This window comes from Neofelis nebulosa, chromosome 7 (assembly GCF_028018385.1).
Source record: "Neofelis nebulosa isolate mNeoNeb1 chromosome 7, mNeoNeb1.pri, whole genome shotgun sequence".
Lineage (NCBI taxonomy): Eukaryota > Metazoa > Chordata > Mammalia > Carnivora > Felidae > Neofelis > Neofelis nebulosa.
In genome coordinates this window covers 123581280-123605704 of record NC_080788.1, presented here as the reverse complement: position 1 = coordinate 123605704, position 24425 = coordinate 123581280, and the positions used below count along the sequence as shown (strand labels likewise).

At 47.5% G+C, this 24425-nt stretch overlaps 1 protein-coding gene across 6 annotated transcripts in view; it reads right to left on the bottom strand.

The window, feature by feature from the left end:
* The window catches only part of ADCK1 (aarF domain containing kinase 1), a 151244-nt gene that overhangs the window by 12111 nt on the left and 114708 nt on the right, over positions 1-24425 (bottom strand). For all 6 annotated transcript variants that reach the window (XM_058739852.1, XM_058739851.1, XM_058739855.1 and 3 more), the window contains 2 exons: positions 19026-19184; positions 10576-10692 (listed from right to left, as the gene is read on the bottom strand). In XM_058739852.1, the coding sequence (XP_058595835.1) occupies positions 10576-10692; positions 19026-19184 (276 nt within the window). The remainder of the gene's footprint in view (positions 1-10575; positions 10693-19025; positions 19185-24425) is intronic.

The window sequence follows — 24425 nt, the reverse complement described above, 5'->3', positions numbered from 1 at the left end:
CTCTGAAATATTGCTAATCGCTCTGGGCCCCCTATTACTACACTGAAAGATAGCCCCTGGGGACCTGGGGACTCAGGACGGGGGAGCCCTTGCCCATGAGGAGTGAGCTGCTGCCGGAGCAGGAGGAGCAAGAGGCACTGCCAACTGAAGCTCATACACATGCAGGCAAAGCCATCAAGTGGCCCCCTCCATTTCGACACCCCAGCCAGCTGCCCCTCCTTGGGTGTCTTTGCAGCTGGGAGCTGTTCCTGATGTTCACCCTCACCAGATTTCACCAACAGAGACAGACAAGAGGGGAGACCAGCCTATGCCGTCAGCTTTGCTCTGGAGCCCTCTTGGCACTGCCACTCATGGCATGGGTGACCTGAGGACAAGTCACCTGCCTTCTCAGTCCGGGTCTAAGTTCCCCTAGCTGTCAAGTGGAACTAATTCCAGCTGCTCTGCTTCCTCCCAGGGTAACCTCGACTTTCAAGGTCAAAATGTGACCGCATCTGGGAAAGCACTTTGTATACCACACTGTATACTATGCCATACACTATGCGTCTGCTAGATCTGCATAGACCTCAAGGTGCTTCATACTACAGAAGACACACAAATGTGTTTGTTGTGATGTGGCAGCTTATGATCTAAGACTTGGAGAAAAAAACGTAACCATTATCACTTTGATCAAAGTTTCATTTTCAAAAGGCTAAAAACGTAACTCATAAGAATATAGGATGAATACATGTCAAAGATTGTTCACCTCGCCAATAGAGGAGCACATAAAAAGAGCAGGTTCAGAGAATTTCGAGGGACTGGGTATTTATGGGAACTTAAACAGGAATAAGAGACTGAGATTCCTGGATTAGATATAAAACTGGTTATTGCTCTACAGAGCAGTAAGGAAATCGTAACCTTTGAGGTTATCTTTTCCACTGGGCAGAAATTATTTGCATATCTCTACAGGATAAGATCTACAGGTTGACATACGACTTCAGTCTGAGCCCCTAATTAATTGTCAATAGCAGAATCAAACAAAAGTACATTTCTCTAGATATTAAAAAGCCCTCGGTGGGCTGCCTGCACAATACCCAAGGAGGACTGTGAAAGGACACATTGCACACTCTTGCCCTTAATTTCTAAATTTTGGGTAATTTTTCTTAACATCTGTCAGAGTTTCAGTAAATACTTCCTTGGCACCATTTTGCCCAGAGAACGGCAGCCAGCCCCCCTCTTACTCAGAGACACCGAGGATCCCAGAAGAAACCTAAGGCCATCGCTGGGCACACAACCCTCTCTCCCATCCCCTTTCCATAATAATTTAGCTATGTCTTGTGATTAAGAGCAAACAAATATAAATATTGCATTGAACATGGGGATGCAGGTATCTCTTCCAGATACTGATTTAATTTCCTTCAGGTATATACCCAGAAGTGAACTGCTGAATCATACGGTCATTTTATTTTTACTTTTTGGAGGAACCTCCACACTGTTTTCCACAGTGGCTGCACCAATCTGCAGTCCCACCAACAGCGTACAAGCATTCCCTTTCCTCCACATGCTCACCAACAAACACTTCGCTCTCTTAGCTTCTCGATGCCCGTTCCAACCGGTGTGAGGTGATATCTCCTTGTGGTTTGGGTTTGCATTTCCCTGATGACGAGTGATGCTGAGCACCTTTTTCATGTACCAGTTGGCCACGTGTATGTCTCCTTTGCAAAAATGTTCAGTTCCTCTAAGGCTGCCCCCTGCCCTGTGACAGTGGCATTTGCATAAAGACAAGGAAATGCCATCTTCTTAGAATGGTAACAGCTAACACTCTGTGCCAGGCACCATTCCAGGCACTTTCCATGGACTCACAGCCATCCTCTGTAGGAGACAAGTGGAGGAAGAAATACATAAAAAAGGAAAGAAGCTTGGCCGCCCAGCCAGCAGTTCGTGAAACCAAGCTCCAAACCCAGGTGGTCTGGGTCCAGGGAACAAGCTGTCAATCACCTCGCTATACTCCTCCTCCACTCACAGGGAAGCCCCTAAAGGCAGGGGCTGCAGCAAAACCCTCTGAAGGTCCTCACGGCATCCAAGAAGGCATTCCATTTGGAGAAAAGAGTCTCAGAGGGAAATCCAGGACTGCTTCTCTAACCAAAAAACTGTTAACTAAAGCCATAGTATAGCTCTTTTTAGAAAAAAAGTCAGTGACAAGTCTTTTAATTGTTCCATGTAAAAAGAATGTCCATTCATGTAAGTGACTTTAGTAATTACTCAATGCCTTTATTCCCTGACAGTGGGGAGGTTAAAAAAAAAAAAAAAAAAACAGGAATCTATAAAAAGGCTGAGTAAAGAATTAATTTAGTAAATAATATTTAAATCAAGGAGTTATTTTTGGATTTTTCTCAAAACTTGAATTGGCTGAAAGTGCTTTAATTATTCTATAATTGCAAGGATTAATTTATTCCCACCCCCAAGGGAACGTCTATTTATGTTCTTGGGGGTGTCATACAAGCAAGGCCAAGAACTCTCAAAGAAACAGGAGGCTGGTGTTGCAGGATATTAATAATCATGTAAGTAGCCCAATATTAACTATAAAGAGGTTAATAATTCAAACTCTCCTTGCTCTCTGTCAGTTTATGGCCAGGCTTCTTGAGAGCCTGAAAGACCAGACCAGACCACTGCCTACAGAATTTTACTCTCCACCCTTACGCTGCCCTGGGAACCTCCCTGGGGACCCATAAACCTCAGATTACCTGCTGCTGCCCAGTGAGGCCAAATCTATCCATGGAGAGGGTCCATCTTGGACGAGCCAACATTGAGATGAAATCCCTAAATGTGAAGACATGGGGAGCCTCTCCAACCACAGAGGTGGCGAGTGGGTTAATTAGAGGCAGCTGGGGGAGTTACTCTAATTTTGGAGCCTGGCAAAAGCTTCTCTGGGTTACACATCACCTGAGAGCCAGGACAGGGGGTATCCCCAAGGCCAATAAGGGTCTCCTGGCCAGACAGGTTCAAATGATCACAGCGACCAGAGGGACTGGGTCCTAGGGGCTAGGACTATTGAAGACACAGTTAAGGAAGAGCTGTCGACATCTGACATCCCCTGCCTTGGGCACAGCGCACTCCAGAGAAGTATTTCCACATCCTTCCACCTTACCTGTGTCAATAGAAGAAATGGGGAAAAGGGTTTCTTCCCTACACATTTCCTCTTTCCGGCAACTATTTGACCACTAGTGCCACAGAGGGGGCTGAGGGTTGGAATTCCAGCATAAAAACAACTTCTATTGAGCATGTGCTGTGGGCACTACACCCAACGCTTCATGTTTCAATCATCAAACAATCCTATGGGTTATTCTCCTGCACCCCACTTTACAAGAGGCAGCTGGGGCTTCCAAAGGGTGACTGGCTTCACCAAGGCAGCATGGTTCGTAAGTAGCAGAGCTGGTACCAGAATCCAGGAAGGCCGACTCCACTCCTAACTCCCCTGCTGTTGGGGAAAGAAATCTCCAGGAACCTGTCTCATGCACCTGTATCTCTCTAACATCCCCTATGCTTCTCAAGATTCGGTCTGACAAGTTATGGAGTTCTGTATGTGGACGATGGGAGGAGATGATTTCTTTCTAGTGATTTCAGTAAGTAGGGTCCTTGGTGCCTCTTCAGCCTTGCTTCCCTGGTCCTCTAAGCACCTCCTAACACAGAGCCGGAGGTCCACTGAGTGTGGTATTCACCACAGGGAAACTGGGGGACTAACTGCAGTCTGGCGTTTACAGATGGGGAGTCACCATTTGCTCAGTCGATGACCACCACTCATTTTCCAAGTCTACATACCCAGGACAACAGAGGAAGGTGGAAAGGAGAGGCACAAAGAACATTCTCAGGAAGACATGCCTCTGTGAATAACGATACCATAAATTATAAATGATTTTTTTACAAACTTCACAGCCTGCTGTCTGCACGAGAACCCTGCGAAGTAAGTACCGGTGTGACGCCACCTGCACAGAGGTGGAAAATCAGAGTTTAAGTAACTTACCCAAGGGCACCTGACCAACAAATGGTAGAGCCAGGCACAACCCCGGGGTGCCGCTACTTTGAAACCCTCTGCGCCTCCCACCACAGCGCCCAGCCTCAGTGAGGCCTCACCCAGCACCACCTTCTCCCACACGCTGTGCCCACCTCGGGCACAGCACTGATGCGCAGTGCCTGCACACAGTAGGTGCGTGATACACGTCTGCCGAAAGACACAGCTGAGACCCTTTCACGGCTCCCAGCATGACAGGGGATGGGTTTTAAAACTGCTGGAAGGAAGAAGCACGGCCAGGCGTTCTGGCTAAATGTGGCAGACTGAATCCGCGCACTGACTCCACTCCACCCCCAACCCCACTAAAATGACTAACAGGAACCATACAAAGAGCCCCCAACAACAGGGCAGAGAAAAGGAGATGAGCAAGACTGTGCTGCCAGAGGGGGAGCAGACAGCTACTGAGAACGGGCTTAGGACAACAAGGGACCCTAAGCTGGCAAGGGGGGCGCTTGATGTCTGCCCCAAGCCCACAGAGGCTCAGCGACTGAGGGCCCCTGACACCTCTGTAAACAGGAGTTGGGGGGTCTTGAAAAAGGAGGATTTGTGGGAAGGCTTCCAGAGAGCTGAACCCCAGATCCCGACCCACCCCGCCACCTTTGACTCAAGGCAAGATTTACTTTTCGGAGAGGCAAAAAGACAGGCTCTGGGGGCCACACAACATACCCAGAGGGCCATCCCAAGGACAGAGGACTGAATCGAAGTCAACAAAACGAGCACTGGGAGCCTCCTGCCCTCTTCCCCCAGCTGGCTCCCAGGCATCTCTTGCAAGCCCCCGATCCCTGCACCCACCTCCACTCCTGGCAGACAGAAGATGTCTGCTTGCCGGGCCCCCACGCCCCATCCCCACCACCCCCAACCTCCCAACTTTGTCACCTTTCTCTCAGCTAATTTCACACAAATTCAATTGAGCCTCAGCCCAGGCAGAGTCTTAAACACACACTCACTGAAATCCAATTAACCTTCGATAAAAGGTCTGCAATCAATAGTCGTCCTTTGGTTTGAGGAGGCTCCATCCAGCCTAGGAAAGCATGCTCCTGCTCGACCTTTACTTTTAATAAAATCAATGACAGTCACTGTCACCAGCTCTTAATGTGACTGGCAAATATGATCAGCAGGTCAGGCCCTCGGTAATGTGCTGTTTCCGGGTGCAGAGATTAAAACAAAAGAGGGCCTCTGCAGGCTGCTGGCCCCCCAAGGCCTCATGCTCGCCAGGTGAGCGAGCACACCTGGGCAGGCTGCCTTGTGCCTGGAGGCTGGTCTGGTGGCGGGTGGCTGCTGGGCTCTAGTCAGCATCTGAACCACCTGAAGTTTGCTAAAACGCGGATTCTTGCAACCCTTTCCACTCCAGATTCTGGAATAAATCTGGGGTGGAGCAGGAATCTGTATTGTAAAATAAGCTCCCCCTGGTGATTCTGAAATAGATGGGTGAAGTCTTAGCTCCCCAGCAAGCCAGGAATCACTGCTGTGTAAAATATTCAAGCGGGACGTACCCTTCAAGCCCAGCTAATCCAATGCCTTCCGCAAGAAAATTGAGGCCCAGAGAGGGGAAGTGATTTGTCCAAGGTCACACACCAAGCCACTGGCAGAGCTAGAGCTTGGACTTAGGTCTTCTGCCTCCGAATCCGGTGTTTCTCTACCTGAGTCTATCGGATACTGGCTACTAAGACTGGTCTTCAGGTTGTCACATGCTAGGCTCAGCTAGGTTGGGATGCTGCAGGGTGAGGGGCCTCTCCAAAGTGGAGCAGGGCTGACCCGGTAAGCGGTTGGGGGTCTGGAGTCATCCCCATCCACCTGCAAAGCGATTCCTTCTACAGCCACTTCCTGAGCCCCAACTTCAAGCTGAGGAACCTGCCTGTGGCAGCCGAGACACCACTAAACACCCTAGTGCCCAGGATATGGAGTGAGATGTTTGCCCCGTATCACTTCTGTCTGTCCCTTGTACTTCCCTGTCCGAGGAACACTCCTAGCCAGGCTGTCCTATGGAGGGCTTCACTCCAGGACCGGCCCACAGAGCCCCACAGTCCTCAGGAGACTTCAGAACCTCAGAAGTCCGTTAGAAGAGGCTTCAGGAATGTGGAGTCTTCAAACCACATCCACACAAACACACACACCTTCACCCCCACTAGTGTTCCATGCGGCCTGTGGCTCTGATGCTGCTTGGTAAGAGACACAACAGATTATTTTCTGTAAAGTAGGGCCTGTCCCCGGTCTTCTCCCAATATCACCGATGGTCAGTGACAGCACAGTAGAGCACATGGGCCACCACCCACTGCCCAGCCTGAGTTCTCTGGAGACGTATTTAATGACATCATCTCAGAATACCAAAGAGACTCCCAGATCACGCAGACCCCAGACGCCAGGGGCAGGGGACTGAGGAATTAAGTAAATAAGACAGTGTGGTACTATTGCAAGGATGGACCGATAGACCAATGGAAGAGAACACAGCTTCCAGAAAAGACCCACAGGTGACTGACGACAAAAGACTACACTGTGTGATTCCGTGTATATGAACTTCAGCGGTGAGTGGAAGTGACCTCTGGTGACAGAGTCAGAAAGGCAATTCTGGTGAGGGTGAGGGAGCCTGCCAGAGGGCTAGAAACAATTTGCATCTTTATCTGGCTGGAGATTACATGGGAAATCCATGTGGAAACAATGGAAGTGTGCCATCCAGATCTGGGAGCTTCCCTCTCTGGGTCTCCCGATTCCTCACCTGCAAATACAGACACACTAAGCCGTCTCTCCTAAGTTTACAATGTAGAAAGGGCCTGGCACAGGGATGGTAAACGCGAATGGTATAAGGAGGTAAAGGAAGAAAGGACAGCGCCCCATGATGGTAATAATCAACTACCAACTTGGAGCATCAACCAGACATCAGGTGTGATGCTCAGCCCTGCTCACGCACTGCTTATCTCCTCCTCATCTCTCTAAAAATGGAAGAATGTTTACATGAAATGGAAAAAACCATGCCTGATGTGAGTTAAAGGGAGAAGGGTTGCATTCAGATAGTGCTGGTGTGGTGGACAGAGCTTCTCAGTCAGTTCTGCACCTCCTTCTCCAAGGAGTTACTGATGCGGCCGTCACCCGGCTGGCCCTGGTTCCACCGCAGCCCCAGGCCAATCTCCGAGAGGGGGAGGGAGAAGGTGGAGGAGCAAAGACTCTGATGTCCAACAGAACTATGTTCAAACGGCTGGGCTCTGTCCCCACTAGCTGTGTGAGGTTGGACAAGTCATTTGACCTCTCTGAGCTTTAGCTCTCTCATCCATAAATGGGGTTATGGTCTCTCATCTCACCCTTGACAAGACAGCTGTAAGGAGTAGAGACGATGTGTGTCACGTGCCTGGCACATCTTAGTTGCTTATAATTATTATTACTGCTGTTGTTTTCCCCAAATCACTCTGATATCAGCCTGCCCCACTCTGCATGTCCACAGAGAACAAAACACCAACGCTCTACCCCAGCCCTGCCTCACAGAGGCTAACCCAGGGCATGAGGCCGGCTTATTTGTTCTCCACTAATTCAGAGGACGTCCACTGAGCGTCTGCTCTGCACAGAACACTGGCCTTATCTGCAAGGCCATTTAAAGAGGGGTAGAGGCAGGGGCAGATGAGCCCAGGCTCTCAGAGGGCATCACCCTGCCCAGCTCCTGCAGGCCACCTCCAGCCCAGCTGCCTGTCCTCCCAGGACAGCACTCAGCCACGAGAGCAAGAACTATAGCAGAGCACATCTTTGTTTGCAGTTGTCTTTGAAAATCAAAGCTGCCTCTGATAAAACACCATTACAGCCCTGAACTCACTGTATCCAAAGAGATTAATGGATTTGGGGGTGCTGCTGCAATGAAAATCCCACTGCAGCTGGCAGTAAGTAAATGCCAGCAACCTGGTGGGGGAAGGGAAGACATGGGCCTCTGGCATCTTTCCTGATCAGCAGGCAGAGACCCTGCTCCCTTTAAAGCTGTTCAGGAAAAGCCAGAAGCGATCTCCCTCCCCTCCCCACTAGAGCCAAAGACTTTGTACTAGAGGGTCCTGGTGGGCAGAGGATCCCTGGCTAGACACAGGACCCACCCCACCCCAACCAATAGTGGAAGAGATGGGCAAGCAGGTCTCCTCCCTCCTTCCTGTGCGGGAGCTTGACCCAAATACCCTCCCCAGGCCCACCTTAGGAGGCAACAGTGACAGAAGCAGTCAGAAGACCCAAGCTGTGCTACTGGCCAAGCGACCTAGGGAAAGACACCTGCCCTTCCTCTGAGTTCCCTGCCATCTGTAAAGTGGAGAGCTCAATTAAAACAGTCCTTTTCTTATCTTTTCCCAGCCCCCAAAGGGAGATCTCTTCCAGAAAACCCCCTCCTTTTATGAACTAAAAAACAGTGGAGTCAGAGCGACTTGGGTCTCAATCCTAGCTCTACTAGCTGTGTGACCTTGGGAAAGTTACCTCCCCTCTCTGACTCTCTGATTCCTCATCTGCAAAATGAAGACATTAAGACCTTCCTCCCAAGTTTATAACAGAGAAAAGGGCCCGGCACAGGGAGTTAGGCATTCAATAAACATTAATGGCAAAAGGAAATAAAGGAGGAAGGAGGAAAGGAAGAAGGAGGAAAGGAAGAAGGAGGAAAGGGCAGAGCCCAAAGGTAAGAATGAAAACAACAATAAGGGTGCCTGGGTGGCTCAGTGGTTAAGCGTCCAACTTCGGCTCAGGTCATGATCTCATGGCTCGTAAGTTCGAATCCTGCATCGGGTTCTGTGCTGACAACTCAGAGCCTGGAGCCTGCTTCAGATTCTGTGTCTCCCTTTCTCTCTGCCCCTCCCCTGCACTCTGTCTCTCTGTCTCTGTCTCTCTCAAAAATAAACATTAAAAAAAATTTTTAATAAAAAAATTTCAAATAAAAAAATTTTTAAAAAGAATGAAAACAACAATCTTGCTTTCAAATCAGAGCACTAAGTACATGCTAGGCACCATGCTAAGCACTCGTGTGGTCCTCATAACCTTCGTAGAAGGAGGTACTGTCACTGCCCGCATTGACAGAGGCCACACAGACACCCGGAGGCCTGGGCTCCCAAACCACACACTCTCCTACCATTCTACTGGCTCATGTGCTGAGCCAGGGCGTGGCTTCCTCCTCTGGGCCATCCCACCACTGGGACCACAGGCTCATCTTCATATGTTGCCTGGAGTAGGGAAAGGAAGAGCATTCACCTCTCTCCATTCCCTCCTCTCGCCTACCCAGAGTGCTAGATCACGTCATTACGATCCTTAACACCCTTTGTGACTCCCCAGGACCTCCGGGGTCCTGCCGGAGGTCTTCATTACCTGCGCCCACTCTATTCCTCCACTATTTCTCCCTGGAAACCCTGCCAAACTTCACCATTCCCTTCCCCTTCCTTGCAGTGCCATCGCTGCCCCCCCCCCCAACTCCTCCTCTACCCCGCAGATCCCTACTCATCCTGTTGGGGAAGCCCACACACAGCAGAGGCCAGCACTTCCTCCTTGCCGCTCTCTGGGATCTCGCCCACACCCCTCCTGCTGCTGCGGGGTGGCGTCAAGGATTTAGCTGTGCACCCGACTGCAACACTAGGTGGGGAGCTCCTTAAAGAAGGGAAATATGTGTGGTCCCCTCTGAACCCACATACCCAGCTCATAGGAGGGACTACAAAAATGATGGGCGCTATTAAAAAAGTACAATTCGGGGCGCCTGGGTGGCGCAGTCGGTTAAGCGTCCGACTTCAGCCAGGTCACGATCTCGCGGTCCGTGAGTTCGAGCCCCGTGTCAGGCTCTGGGCTGATGGCTCGGAGCCTGGAGCCTGTTTCCGATTCTGTGTCTCCCTCTCTCTCTGCCCCTCCCCCGTTCATGCTCGGTCTCTCTCTGTCCCAAAAAAAATAAATTAAAAAAAAAAAAAAGAAAAAGAAAAAGTACAATTCCACCCGTACCTGTAAGACCCTATGGCAATCAAGAAGAAGAAAATGGGGTACAGTCCCCACCCCACTGGCCAGCTTTCTTTCCCTGAGATCAACAGGGCACGAGGTGGGAGACAGAAGCCTCACTTTTCTCATAGCTCTTTGAAGTAGAAGCAGTTGGCTCCTGCTGTCTCCTGCTGGCCTGATCCCTTGAGGCCTGGGAGTGGCAGGGAAAGGGGACGGCGGATGTGGGAAGAAGCTGTGCCCACGCCCCATGGGGGCAGAAGAAGTAAGTCCCACAGATTTCACATCACTGTTCTCTGGGGCCGCTCAGCTCCGTGGGGTGCAGATGGCCCAAGAAGACACATGGTAATCACTTGTCCAGGCAGGGGCTACCACCGGGGCCTCAGCATGTGCCTGCACCCCACTGTGTGCTCCCAACCCCCACCTTAGGAGACAAGGCAGAGGACTGGACTGGACGCCCTGGAAGGGTGCTTGGTGCTCAGCGACATTGTAATTCTTCGGTCAACAGGTCCATTTCAAGGCAGTGAGACCTCACCGGGACATACCTGCTCGCGGTGGGCAGCCCCGACAAAGCCCGTGTCCCTCGCACCACAGCCATGAGAGCTCAACCTCACCTCATTGACATCAATCTTGTTCTTCTCCATGTAGTCTCTGTCATTGACCTGGCCGCCATCCACAAACTCCATCAGAAGGACCCGCTTGGTGGACAGCTCCCAGTAAATGCGGGGGACCTGAAATGGGAAAGAGCAGGTCAGAAGGGCTGGCGGGCCGGAAGCTAGGGGCCAGGACCACAGAAAGGTACAGTGAGCCAGGCAAGGACAGATGCTCCTGCCAGGAACAGGAGACGAAGCCTGAGTGGGACCTGAGCAGTAACAGGTGGGGAAAGCGAGGGTCGGGCCAAGACAGGAGGGCAGGCCAGGCTGCCTCCTCTGCCAGCAAGGCCTCTGGTCCTTCCATTAGAGACCCCCTCCTGCTTGGGGACCATAGAACGGCTTCCCCACCCTCCTCAGTGCCTCCAGACACAATTAAGAGCCAAAAGTAAAATTGAGACTTAGGGGAAAAGGTGTGGAACCCCCCATACCTGAGCCAGAGTTGGCATTAAAAGCTATTTCCCTCTCTCACTAGGCCAATTGCAAGCTCCTCACATGAATCTCATCCCTTTGCCTCAGCTTCTACACCTGTGCAATGGATATATTATATGTATATGTTTATGAATGAGTTAACCAAAGAACAGTTTTTTTTACTGGATGATAAATTTTTCAGTAAGGAAGTCCTGAGTTTTCTCAGGCCTGTTCCTACAGGTCTTCTGTGGCAGACAATGCTGGATCCTAACCCAGTACCTATTCCCAATCCTCCTCTTCCCCAGGGATAGGAAAAATAAAATATTTTCCCTGCTTGCTTTGCAATCAGTATGGCCACAGGACACCGTTCTGGCTTATGAGTGGAGGTCTGCTAGAAGCTCTGGGAAGGTTTTTATTTTCTTCATAAAAAGGGATATTTGTAAATGGTGCAGCTCTTTTTACCCTTCTGTCCTACTTTGAAAGTGAATGTGATACCTGGAGCTGCAGCAGCTATCTTGCAACCATGAGGAAAAGTCCAAGAAAATCAGAGATGCCTGCCCTGACACAGTCAAACCACTAACACAATATCAGCAGGCAACTGCTATAAGCCTTCTTGCCATGTGAGGAAAATAAATCTTTTTTGTTTGTTTACGATACTCTAAATTGGGCTATTGGTTACCTGTAGACAAATGCATTCCTAATTGATATGCTCTCCAACTCCCTTGGACTCTAAGAACACCCAATAGCCAAAAAAAAAGAACAGATTTCACCAGGATTAGGCAGGAGGTCAGACCGCACCAATGGCTGCTGGGCTGCCATATGAGTGAGTGACAGCCAAGAGTGCCACCAATGCCAGGACGAAGGAATTACTGGGATATTTAGCATGTCACGTTTCCCCAACAACTTGATGGGCTCGTTTCCACATACAAATAAAGAAACTAGGGCAGTTAATTCAAGGGTTCTGGGGAATAAGGACTTCCCTCATCTCGACCCCCAAAACTCATCTGGCAGCAAGACCCCAGTGCTCAAGTCAAGAAACCTGTTTCCCTTCCTACTTCTGCTAACTCTGCCATGTCTTAGTCCAGCCACTTAACCTCCAATGCCTCAGTTTTCCTCCTTACAAAGGACTGTTCCTGCCCCATTGCAAGGAGCTCTGAGGATAACGGGGGCTGCGCATACCAGTAAAACACCCTGGGCTTCCTGGAACGAGGGTCCCAACTGAAGTCAAGGTGTCATTTGGGTTTGCTACTTTCCTACAGTTTGGGCCATTTGAAAATCTGGGCTAGAGAAATCTGTGACTCTCTAGGACTGTGAACTGAAATTTCAGTCCTGCTTGGCACTTCTCAAAAGCTACCTTTAAAAATATGAGTGCAAGTTTGCTGTCCTTGACCATGGCTTCCAAAGGGAAGGGACACATTTTGGGGTTAAGTTCTTCCTCGGGTTTGTTTGGAAACCTAAGCTTGGCAGTGGGCACCAGGGGCTCCAGGGACATGAGGTCGAACCCCCATCTGGGTCTGCCTGGGGCAACATGGAAAACAGCTTGAAAGAGCCACAGATGGAAGAGAAAAACCCAAAGACTGGAGACTCTGGCCTTGTTAATAAGGGCAGTGGAAGGCTGCACTCCCCATGCCTCCACCTTTCTCCCCGGTCTCCCCCCAGATGCAACCATCCCTGTCTGACAACACGATGGCCCTCTGAGGCAACTGCTTAGATCTCAGATGACAGAATACCAAACCGGGAGGTAGACAGAATACTAAACCGGGAGGTAGAGAGTTTTGCCATGAGAGTTCAGGGAGGATGGCAACTGCCCCCTGATGGTGACACCACAGAAAGGACTTCAAAAGGCAGATCTGCTCCCTGCACAGTTAGGAGAAACTTGGCTGGACAGTGGGATGTAAGGTAGACAACTTGCTCCTAAGTTACCCTGTGGGCAGGAGGGTTTGAAGTGTAAGGTGAAATTCCCTTCACCCCAAAACCAGTGTTTCATCCCCATGCCTTACTCTTCTCCTCCCATCACAGTAGGGAAAGATGAAAGAGAATCATTTTAAAGAGGCAATGAGAAGAACCCACCACCTCCTCCAAACAAAACTGAACCTAGGGAGGTTCATGGCCAGCGAGGCCCAAGGGTCACACCCTGGCCATCAGGACTCTAGATCCAAAATCTATCTCCTTAATAAAGATCATAGGCCCCACTCCCGTGGGCTCCACATACCCCCATGCTGGGGCCAGTCCTGATCCAAAGAAGGAAGGCACAGATTATGGAAAATTCCAGCTCAAGACCTTGGGCCTCAACCTCATAATCTGGCCCTGACCTCACGCTTCTATTTTGTTCCTGCACTTTGGTGAACACAACTGTGAAGCAGGCCCCAATTTGTCTGGGCCAGTGCCCATCACCTGAGGGAGCCCAGGGAAGCAGAGCACAGACCCGGAGTCAGATCGTCAGGCTGGAGCCCTGGTTCTGCCACCTCCAAGCTATGTGACTGCAGGTACATTGCATGACCTCTCCAAGTGCCAGCTTCCTACCTGAAAAAAGGCGATGACATTGAAGCAACATCCCCAACTTCCCACTAGCATGTGTGGAGTCCTGGCACTCAACACAGCAGCACACACTTAGCACCTGCTAGACAAGCATCAGCTGCCATATGACAGTCGTGTAGAGTATCACAGGTGGTTCTGATACACAACCAGGGCTAAGAGCTAATACTACAGACAGTTCAGCACAATAAATTATTGTGCCCCATGAATTATCATGAAGGCAGAATAGCACAGTGATTTAACATGCAGGCCCTGGGGCCAGGTTGCCTCCATCCAGAACCTGCCTCTGCCCCTTACAGGAAGCTGTGTAACCTCAGGCAAATGGTTTCATCTCTCTGGGCCTTAATCTCCACACCATTGACATGGGGCTAATCATGGCATTTTCCTCGTATGGCTAGATAAGGATTAAAGAGCAAATACGAGGCGCCTGGGTGGCTCAGTAGGTTAAGCTCTGACTTCAGTTCAGGTTACAGTCTCATGGTTCGTGAGTTCAAGCCCCACATCGGGCTCTGTGCTGACAGCAGCCTGAAGCCAGCTTCAGATTCTGTGCCTCCCTCTTCTCTCTGCCCTTCCCTGTCCCTCTCTCTCTCTCTCTCTCAAAATAAACAAACATTAAAAAGTAAATAGGGGCACCTGGGTGACTCAGTCGGTTGAGCATCTGACTTCAGCTCAGGTCATGATCTCACGGTTCATGAGTTCAAGCCCCACATCAGGCTCTGTGCTGACAGCTCAGAACCTGGAGCCTGCTTCGGATTCTGTGTCTCCCTCTTTCTCTCTGCCGCTCCCCCACTCGTGCTCTGTATCTCTCTCAAAAATAAACATTTTTTAAAAAGTAAATATACACAAAGCACTTTTAAAAAGGTGTCTAACATTGCATAGACATGTGAAAATTATTAACTCACACTAATTATCATACATCAGTGGTTCTTAATCTTTATTTGTAGGAAATTATTCTCCAAAAGCATACACATCCCTCAAGATCTGCCCACAACTTCTGGAGAGTCGCAGGATCCTAACCTTGCACTAAGGAACCCTGGAGTGGCCCTGCTCTGGAGACGACCACTTTACCTACCCTGCCTTGACATGTGCAGGCGCACTCTCATGTCTTCCGGCCTCAAACCCCATGGCTATAAGGCTTCTCCCTCCTACCTTGTCCCCAGCTGTCCCCTGGGTTAGTCACAAACCTCTCCGCATGCTCTGTCCCCTCCCCATAACACACACACACTCTGACTACAAATCCACAAATGCCCTGGTCTTGACCGTTCAGCCTGGCTGCCCTCTCGCCCTCTCCCAGTCTCCCTGACACCACATTTGCATTCAGAGCTCGTCTGAGGCTCCGAGATTTATGGCGTGGGGCTGAGGTTATTAAACCCCACTGGAAGATGCCTCACACACTGAGAGGTAAACTCTTCACTGAGGCTTAATTACGCACAGATGTTGTGATGGGGTGCCAGTGTGCAAAAGCAATCTATCTCCAGTTTTAAGAGCTGAACTGGGTTCACAGTGCAAAATTCGCTTCCCACTTGTTATGTGTTTAAGCAAAATTAATTACTCAGGAGCCCTAGTAGCACCATTGTCTTAGGAACAGTGTGTGGGTTTTAGAAGCAGCAGGTCGAATCGTTACATTAATTATTTACCCATTTGGCATCCTCATTTCAAAAATTTGTGTTATTATTATTATTACATGTCTTGGTCTGGCAGGCGCTAGTTGGCCTCAGCCAGAGGACGATCTGCTGTTTCCATGGGAACGGTGAAGGAGATGGTTCTGTTTGTCAGGTTCATAGTTCTGGTGCTGAGGAGCACCCCTGCCGGGTAAGAGGCAACAGAATGTCCTCAGGCAAGCACCAGAGATGAAATCAGAAAATCTGGGTTGTAGCCCTAGCCCCTCTACTCTAAGATTACCATCTGTAAAAGGGGATGATGGCTGCTGGCAGGATTCAATGTCATGGTACCTGCAAAGTGTTCAGGGCAGCAGAAGAAACATTTAGTAAGGACTGCCTATCCCTGTGTACAATCAACACTTCTTGGAACCCCGCTCTGAGCTCCTTTATCCCGAGTAGAATTAAGTACTTGCTCTCGGGCATCCACAGAAACACAGCAAAGTCTCTGCCACAGTATGTACCTATGTGCATGGCACAGACCTGCACTGTGGCAACAGTGTGTTTGTCCCTGTTAGATGGGAAGCTTGCTCAGGTAGAAGCCAAGCCCTCTCCTACTCATCCAGGGACCCCTAGCTCCTAGCAGAGCAACAAGCTCAGGAAATGTGAGATAAAGGAAGGAAGGAACGGGATATGCAAGTAGAAGCAAACATAGTTTAGACTCCACAGCACTATGCTAATTAGTCTCACTCCTTGTCTAAGAGAGCCAGGTTTTTATTTTATTGGTGGCTTGAACTTCAAGGCTGGGGCAGGATTACCAGATCTAGTCTGCACATCTGGATTTACAGGCACAAGAGGGTCTGTACACGCAGGTTTACAAGGAAAAACCAGTCAAGCGTCCAGCAGGCATTTAGACAGACCTGGCTCTCAACTCACTCAGAGTCAAACTTTGCCAATGGCTACATCTTTCACCAAAATCAGTGTCAAGACACTACATTGACCCACAGTTGCAGCTTTCCCTCCCATGAGCTGAGCTTCAGGATTCTCAGGTGGCTAGTAGAAACACACCCTCAGTCTCCCCATCTCTGTTAATTAATCTGGATAGAAGTATAAACACTACCTCCATTTCTTCGGATGTCTTCAGAAGCCACGAACGCTTTAGTCCAGAGCAAAAGACCTTCCCATTCAATGCACTGAAACACCCTCCTCCCCAAAAGAGCATTGCTTGACTGTTTGCTCTGGAACAAGCACCTGGAGCTCCTAAAGGCTCTGTGACCTCCCTTCCCATCTGCTCCACGCTTCCTGAGTGAAGAGAGAAGGGCCTGATTTCTTCAAAGAGTTGAAAGCCAAGCTCTCTATACAGACTACCAGAGGGGACTGGCCCCTGCACCATGAAGAGGAGCCCCTGGGTAAACGGGTCCACACCCCGCCACAGACCTAACGCGTTCTAAGAACAGTGGCGGTGACATGCATCTCTCTCATCCCAACCCCCATGGAGCCCGTGGGGACCATCAGGCCAGTCCTCAAAGGCCAGCGCCAGTGGCAACCTCCTCGGCAGAGCCTTCCCTACCCTACCCTACTCCCTACCACAGGAGTCCCCTCTCCTAAATCTCTAGAACACTTACCAGCGGACCTCGTACAGAGCTGCTACTTCGTATCACTCGATATCATTTCCCTCAGGAGGAGTCTTCCGTCACCATATAGGCAGTTCTACAGTAGTTGAAAACACAAACTTTTTCCAACGTGACTGATCTACCAGGGGTCAGTTTGATCCTAATCCAAATTTTGCACTTGTTTCTATGGGCTGTCATCCACAGGAAGCACTGTATGACCTCAGGAAACTGCTTCAGCTGAACTGCACGACCTGGGCACACACAACACACACAGACGCACACCTAAACGTCGCCACGTGCATACACCCGCCATCATCACTTTCCCATCCGGTTTCAGACGACCCTCCGTCCACACCTCAGAACAACACTCCAACAACTCCTCTGATGCCCAGTTTCACAAGCAGACGTCAAGGTAGAGGCCCTTGTTCTGCTGCCTTACGTACTTCTCAGCCATTTAATGTGTGCAAAAACTACACTACTGCTTTCACTAGGCTCCTACCTTCTTTTATTTTCTGGGTCACCGGTGACATTTCTTAAAATGTGCATTTTCTCTTTTGCGAATTGTCTCTTTTTGTTATTTTTTTTTACTGATGTGTAATTAACATACAACGTTCTATTAGTTTCAGGTGGGTGATTCAACAATTCTATACATTACTCAGTGCTCATCACAATAAGTGTACTCTTAATCCCATTTATCAATTTCACCCATCCCCCCACCCGCATCCCCCCTTTGGCAACCACCAGCTTGTTCTCTGTATTTCAGCCTGTTTTGTCTTCTTTTGTTTTGTTTCTTAAATTCCACATGAGTGAAATCATATGCTGTTTGTCTTTCTCTGACTTATTTCACTTAGCACTACATACTCTAGTCCATCCAAGTTGATGCAAATGGAAAGATCTCGTTCTTTTTTGTGGCTGAATAATATTCCATTATATATATTGGGATATGTATAATATATAATATATACTGAAATATATGTAATATATATACTAGAATATATATATAATATATAATGGCATATATATTATATATTTCAGTATATAGTATATATATTATGTGTTATATATATTATATATAACACATAATATATATTGTGGAATGTATATTATATATTGGATTATATATATTATATATAATGGTATATATATAATAATATTATACATTATATAATATCATTATATATAATAGTATATATATTCCATTATATATAATATATATATTATATATACATAATATATATTGTGGAATATATATAATATATACAATGGAATATTATAGAAGTGTGTGTGTATATATATCATTTGGTAATATTATATACTGACTATATATATATGTAAGTACCGTACATATACGTGTATCACATCTTTATCCATTCATCTGTGGATGGACATTTGGGCTGCTTCCACATCTTCGCTTCTGTAAATAATGCTGCAATAAACACATTTCAAATTTAGTGGGCTTTTTCTTTGGGTAAATAGCCAGTAGTGGAATTACTAGATCATATGCTAGTTCTGTTTTTAGTTTTTTGAGGAACTTCCAAAAGTGTTTGCCACAGTGGCTGCACCAATTTACATTCCCACTAAATGTGCATGAGGGTTCCTTTTTCTCCACATCTTCACCAACACTTGTTATTTCTTGTCTTTTTGACTCTAGCCATTCTGACCGGTACATGGTGATACCTCAGTGTGGCTTTGGTTTGCATTTCCCTGATGATGAGTGATGCTGAATACCTTTTCATGTGGCTGTTGGCACTGTGGTAAGCCTAGCCCTATTTTCCCCCCAAGAAGCCCTGTGGTTTCTGTTGTGGGATTTTTGCATCCTGTGGAGATTTCTAGGAAAACATAAGTCGTATTATAACAGAACTGACTATATTAAGCGAGGTAATATACATATAATAGTAGGAACAGCGCCAGAGCTCAGCAGCGTTAGCTACCATCAGCAGCAGCAGCAGCCCATGCTTCACGGAGGCAGAGACCCAGCTTACAGGCCCTTGGGTAGCACTCAATGTCTCAGAATTGCCAATTCAATAAACATCTGTTTGACTGACAGGCCAACGATCACATTTGGCATTTCTTTGTAATGCTACCTTCAAGAGCTTTAAGGAGCAACGCTAGGGACAAATCATCCATCCTCGGAAAGAAGACTCAGGAAGGGGGCATCCCCACTCGTGTCCTGCAGGGGGAGGGTTCAGGGCAGGGACAGGCCTTCCCTGTGCTCTCTCACCAGACCACCTTGCCTCCACTGCCCTGCCCCTCCCACCTTTAAGAAGTCAATGTGCTTGAGCATTTGGGCCACTCTCTCGGCATTCCTCCCTTCGTTGAGGAAATCCAGCTCCAAAGGCAGGTTCTTCTTGGCCTCGTCCACCAGCCACATGAATTCAAACTCTGGAAACAGCTGCTTCACAGCCAGGACGAGCACCTGAAATGCACCAAACACCCCGTCAGTCAGCCCACGGCACCCACCACAGAAGCTCGGGTCCCTGCCCTCTGGCCTGGGTACAGACAGAAACAGCTCCCCAGGCCTCCTCTGAAGTAAGGCCTCCCTGCTCCCCAGGGGCCCATCTCTGTAGTTCAAATCCAAGAGGATAAAAGCCCAACAGCTGCCAGCAGCCACGACTCCCATGTGCCAAGCCTTCCCCGCATGCCCAGTGCTGGGCTGAGCGCTTAGATCGTGACTCCATTTGGTCTTCACAACTCTGGGGCGTCAACCATATGCACTTATCCCCATTTTATAAACAAACAAGTCAAGGCTCTGAGAGTTTATAGGACTGTCCCAAATTCGCCCAGCAAGGAGGCACCGAGTCAGGACTCCACTTGAGTCGACCTCGCCCCCAAACGCTTGCTCTTCCTCACTTACTGAACTGCTGCCTTCAGCCTTTGCTGCTCCCAGACTTGTCCCTCATGGTCCTGTTTACAAAGGGCAGGGAGGGTGCTGCAACTGTGTGGCATTTTGTTATTTCTTAAGCTGAGCAGTGAATACATGAGCATTTATAATGTGATTTTTTTTATACTTTTCCCTTGTCTAGAATATTTCTTGATAAAAAGTACACTGCAATAAGAAAACGAGGCTGGACAAGACAAGAGGAATAAGAGACAAGGGATGCGACTACTAGGACAAAAAGCTCAGGTTTCTGGCAATTTGGCCACCTTTGGATTCTTGAGTGAGAACACGATGAAAAGTGGGATTTTAGTGGGCTTACAGGGCATTTATCAGTTTAGTAATATGAAATTAAACAACCCTGGCAGAGAACAGGAGCCCAGTGATATCTGTAGAGTATGCCATGTCCCCTCCATGGTCTGGGACTCAGTTCTGAGGCTGCTGCACACTGGGGCTCTAGATTTAAGATGATCTAGAAAGTTCATGGATGATGGCTGTGCAGTAGGTGACGAGGGGGAGGCCAGGAACATGGGAGATGTTTCAGTATTCCCCAAGAGAAACACAGAAGGCAACTCTCCTGTTCTACTATAAGCCTTCCTGTCAGTGTTCAAAGTGATCAATCCTCCCAGAAATTCTTGACATGAATTATAGTCCAAGTTCTCTGAGAATACCCATCTCTACCCCATGGTTACACCAAACAGCAATGAGCAAGAATTAGAAAACCATGGGCCCATTGGTACCAAGAGACCTACCCCACCTTTTGTGGACTGAATGTCTGTATCCCCCTCCCAAAATTAATGTTGAAGTCCTAACCCCCAAGAGATGGTGTTTGGTGATGGAGCCTCAAGGAGGTAATTAGGTTTAGATGAGGTCGTGAGGGCAGGGCCCCTATGATGGGATTAGTGCCTGATAAGAAGAGGAAGAGACAGAGTGCTCTTCCACGTGGGGGCACAGAGAGAAAGTGGTTCTCTTCAAGCCAGAAAATCCTCACCAGGAACTAAATTAACCAGCACCTTGATCATAGACTTCCAACCTCCAGAACTATGAAAAATAAATGTTATTTAAGTCACCTAGTCTATAGTATTTTGTTATAGCAGCCTGAACAGACTAAGACGCCATCCCATCTATCCATAAGGAGTCACTGAGCCCCAGCTATGAAGCTTGTCATATGCTTCCTTTTGTCCTGGTCTGTATCATGCCCAGCACGGTTATAGGTACACACAATACAAAAGAAAGAGATCTAAAGCAGGGCCATTAACTACAAGGCATTTACGGCTTTGTTTTTAAACCCTATGTCCCAGACGATGTACCAGATGCCATTCTAAAGGAATCACCACTAAGAGTTATTACACTCAATTCCTATCAAAACCCTTTTTAATTACATTCTGCTGCAGTCTAATTTCTTTTAAGTCTTGTCTAGTCTTTCATGAGCTAGACCTGTGACCTTATGATAATTGATTTAGTTTATGTTTTGTTTCTGTTTGAGTCACACAGAGCTAGGAAGGAGAGGTGGCAAGAGTGAAGCCCATACTGCATGTGTCAGAGCCCAGCACAGGGAGCAGCAGTCCCTGGGGCACCGCCTCTCATCGCCATGCCCTCAGACAGCCCTCAGCTGCCACCAATGGGGAGGCAGAGCTGGTGCACAGGAAACAGAAGCACTTGTCCAGTCCACACCTGTCAGCTGAAGCACCTGAATTCCACTCTCTGGGCTCCAAGTTCAGGGAGAACCTCTTAGACATTTTGCTCCAGCCTAAGTTCCAGAAGTTCTCACCCAGGAGGGCCAAGGAAAGGAACCACAATGGGACTCAGTCATTTGTTTGATCAGTATTTACTGATTACCTCCCAGGCAGTTACCCTGGGCCAGACATGGGCATACACAGGGAGCTACATGTACCCTAGTGGGGTCTCTACCTGGGGATGAAGCTTCTGGCCAAACCATAAATCCTCATCATTTATTGTATGGTCACTGTTATTTGTGACATTTTAAACCATCATTAATATCCAAACAGCATTGAAAGGCATTTTAAAGATTTTTCTGTTACTAATCATTATATAATTAGGCATTACTAGTACAATTGGTTATAAATACCTAATGTCATTAATCATAAAAGCAAAGACTTTATTGATTGATATTAATTGCTAATAGCTAATCAGTAAACCAATTTGTAACCCAAAAAACTTTACAGTACTCATAAAGCTGGTTTCTAAAGCATTGCATGCATAGTGGGTGAGTCACTCCCTTGGTTAACATAAAACAAGAGAGTCTATTTGAATGGAAGTTAGTGGCTCACAGCTTGATAAAAGGATACCATCCCCTTTAGAGTAAGTTTAACAACTTGAAAATGTGATGCTGGCTATGAAGCCCAGAAGATGTACATACTCACATAATTTTGTACATAATCGAGGGGAGTTACCAACCCCTTGAACTTCAAGGGGGTGGGGAGATGGGTCAGTCATCTGGTCCAAATCTAAAATGGCTTGGGTTGCTGCCATTTTAGACTTTTCATGGCTGAGGAGAATAAAACAAAACAGTTTCACCTTCTGTTTTCATTCAATTTCTTTCCTAAGAGCCTGCCCTAAGTAGATTGGTTGAAGTTTTCCCTTTTTGACAACAGCTGCAGCCAACTAAAATAAAACAGGTGTTGTTATCAATTTGGCTTTTTTGAGTTTTCTCCCAAGATGTATCTTCTCCATAAAATTCTTCCAAAAGCCAATGTCTCCACCAGTGCCTAGCATGTTCTCAATACTCAGCAGATGTTTATTGAATATTCACGTGAATGAGTGAGTAAATGAATGAACAAATGAACATTTCAAAGGGTTTGTCCTCTCCCCAGAGAATAATATGTTCACATATGCGTTATTCAAATACATCAAATTTTTCTATTTCTGAGGTTTTGGTGGGAAGAGGGATTACCTCTGAATTTTCGGTAAACACAATTTTGGAATGCCTGAGAATCTTCTACGTGATTTGAAACCTTATGAATCAATCGAGGTATGTTCAATCATTAATATTTCCTTCAAGGTGGAATAATGAAATTATTTTCCTATAGGGTCATTGGCTCACAGGAAGAAAAATCAATTGTGAGCCACACAGAAATATAATGGAAAAACTGAAAGTCACATCAAAGTTTGAAAACTACCGATTGCCAGTTATAACAACAAAAAAATGGAAATTATCATTATTTAGTGACTACCCCATGCCAGGCACTGTGCTACGAGGCACTTTCTATACATGCTCTCATTTAATCCTCTTCTTGCCCATTTTACAGAGAAAGAAGGCAGTTCCAGGAGGTTAAAGAATTTCTCAAGGTCACATAGCTTGTAATTTCAAATGCAGGACTTGGACCCAGGCTTTTTTCACTCTTTTCTTTATGCAGGCCTGACTCATGCAATACAATACAGGACAATACAATAGGAAGCTTGAGATAAGGCATAAAAAGAACTGTTGTGAACTGTTAAAACCAACTGAAATAAGAACGACTATTATTAAGTTATTATATCTTATAAAAGGAATAATGCTTTATGGGAAAACAGCACACTAAATAGAACGCCTGCACGGATCTGAACTGGTAAAAAATGCATGTTCGACAAGGATCGAAAATCAATTCAGAGTGATGTAAATAGCTTGCCATTCACAGGGTTTATCTTTGTTCTGATAAGTTATTAAAGTGCACAGTTTTTAGAAAAGAGAATGATAGGGTGAAGAGAAGTTTCCATGGGATAGTCTATCTCTGGGCATTTTTTAATGTATTTTATAGAAAATAAAATCAGCTATTGGGAGTCTGTGCCAACACAAACATTACCTAGCCACCCACTGTTCAATCAACACATTCAGAAAAGAAACAAGATGACAGACAGCACGCACTGAAAATGTTGTTCAAAAAAAGTCAAAAACATGACCGTCACGGGTCTTTATTTTTAGAGGCCCTTGGGATGGGCCAGAGGATATCAAACAGTGGATTCTGATGCTCAGACCAGAGTCCCACCCCTGTGTGGCACAGCACCTTGGGGACAGGACTTAGACTCTTTAGAGAGTGACAGAGCACGAGAGTATTCATCATCAATTTCAGAAGCTTACGAGACAACAGGGAGTGATACGGGGTGCTGCTACTGGGACCTGGGTATTATGGTTTTACCACCAGCTCACACATCCTCTGAGTCCTGCCGTGTCTCTAACAGTGAGAACGGCAGTGAGGTCCAGCCTGCTGAGCTCCCTGCTCCTGTGGGTGGCCAAGAGCTGCTGCAAAGCCAGCCGGCCAGCAGCCGAACAGACTCTGCCGTGTCAGTTCACCCCTTCCTGCTGAATCATTGTTCCAATCTCTGGGCCCAATGAGTCTGGCTCTGGACAGCCACTCAAATCAATAAGAGTCGCTGGCCGTGCATCTAGAAGTAGAGGTGCCCCAACTATTAAAGGGACAATATCAGATGATAATGACAAAGCTGAAAAACACCCTTGGCTGTGCCTTTGTCTTTTGTGCAAAGTCACCAACACCATTAGGTTCATCAAACACCATTTACTGAGAGTCGGCTTCCACTTGGCTGCCACCATTCAACAGTCTACCCGAGAGACCGTGCCCTTCCCCAAGAAAAGTGCCAGGTTCGCAGGAGATACAAAACACTAAGGTCGCCTATGCTACTAGGTGCCAACCCAAAAGCCATTTCCCTCACCTTTCTGGCTAACAGAACCCCAATTTTGTGCATCTTTCATGTCCCCCAAGAAAGGCAGGTCTCAGTCGGAGAAGGTGAATCACGATCAAGTCTCTTACATCTCTTGCCAAGATT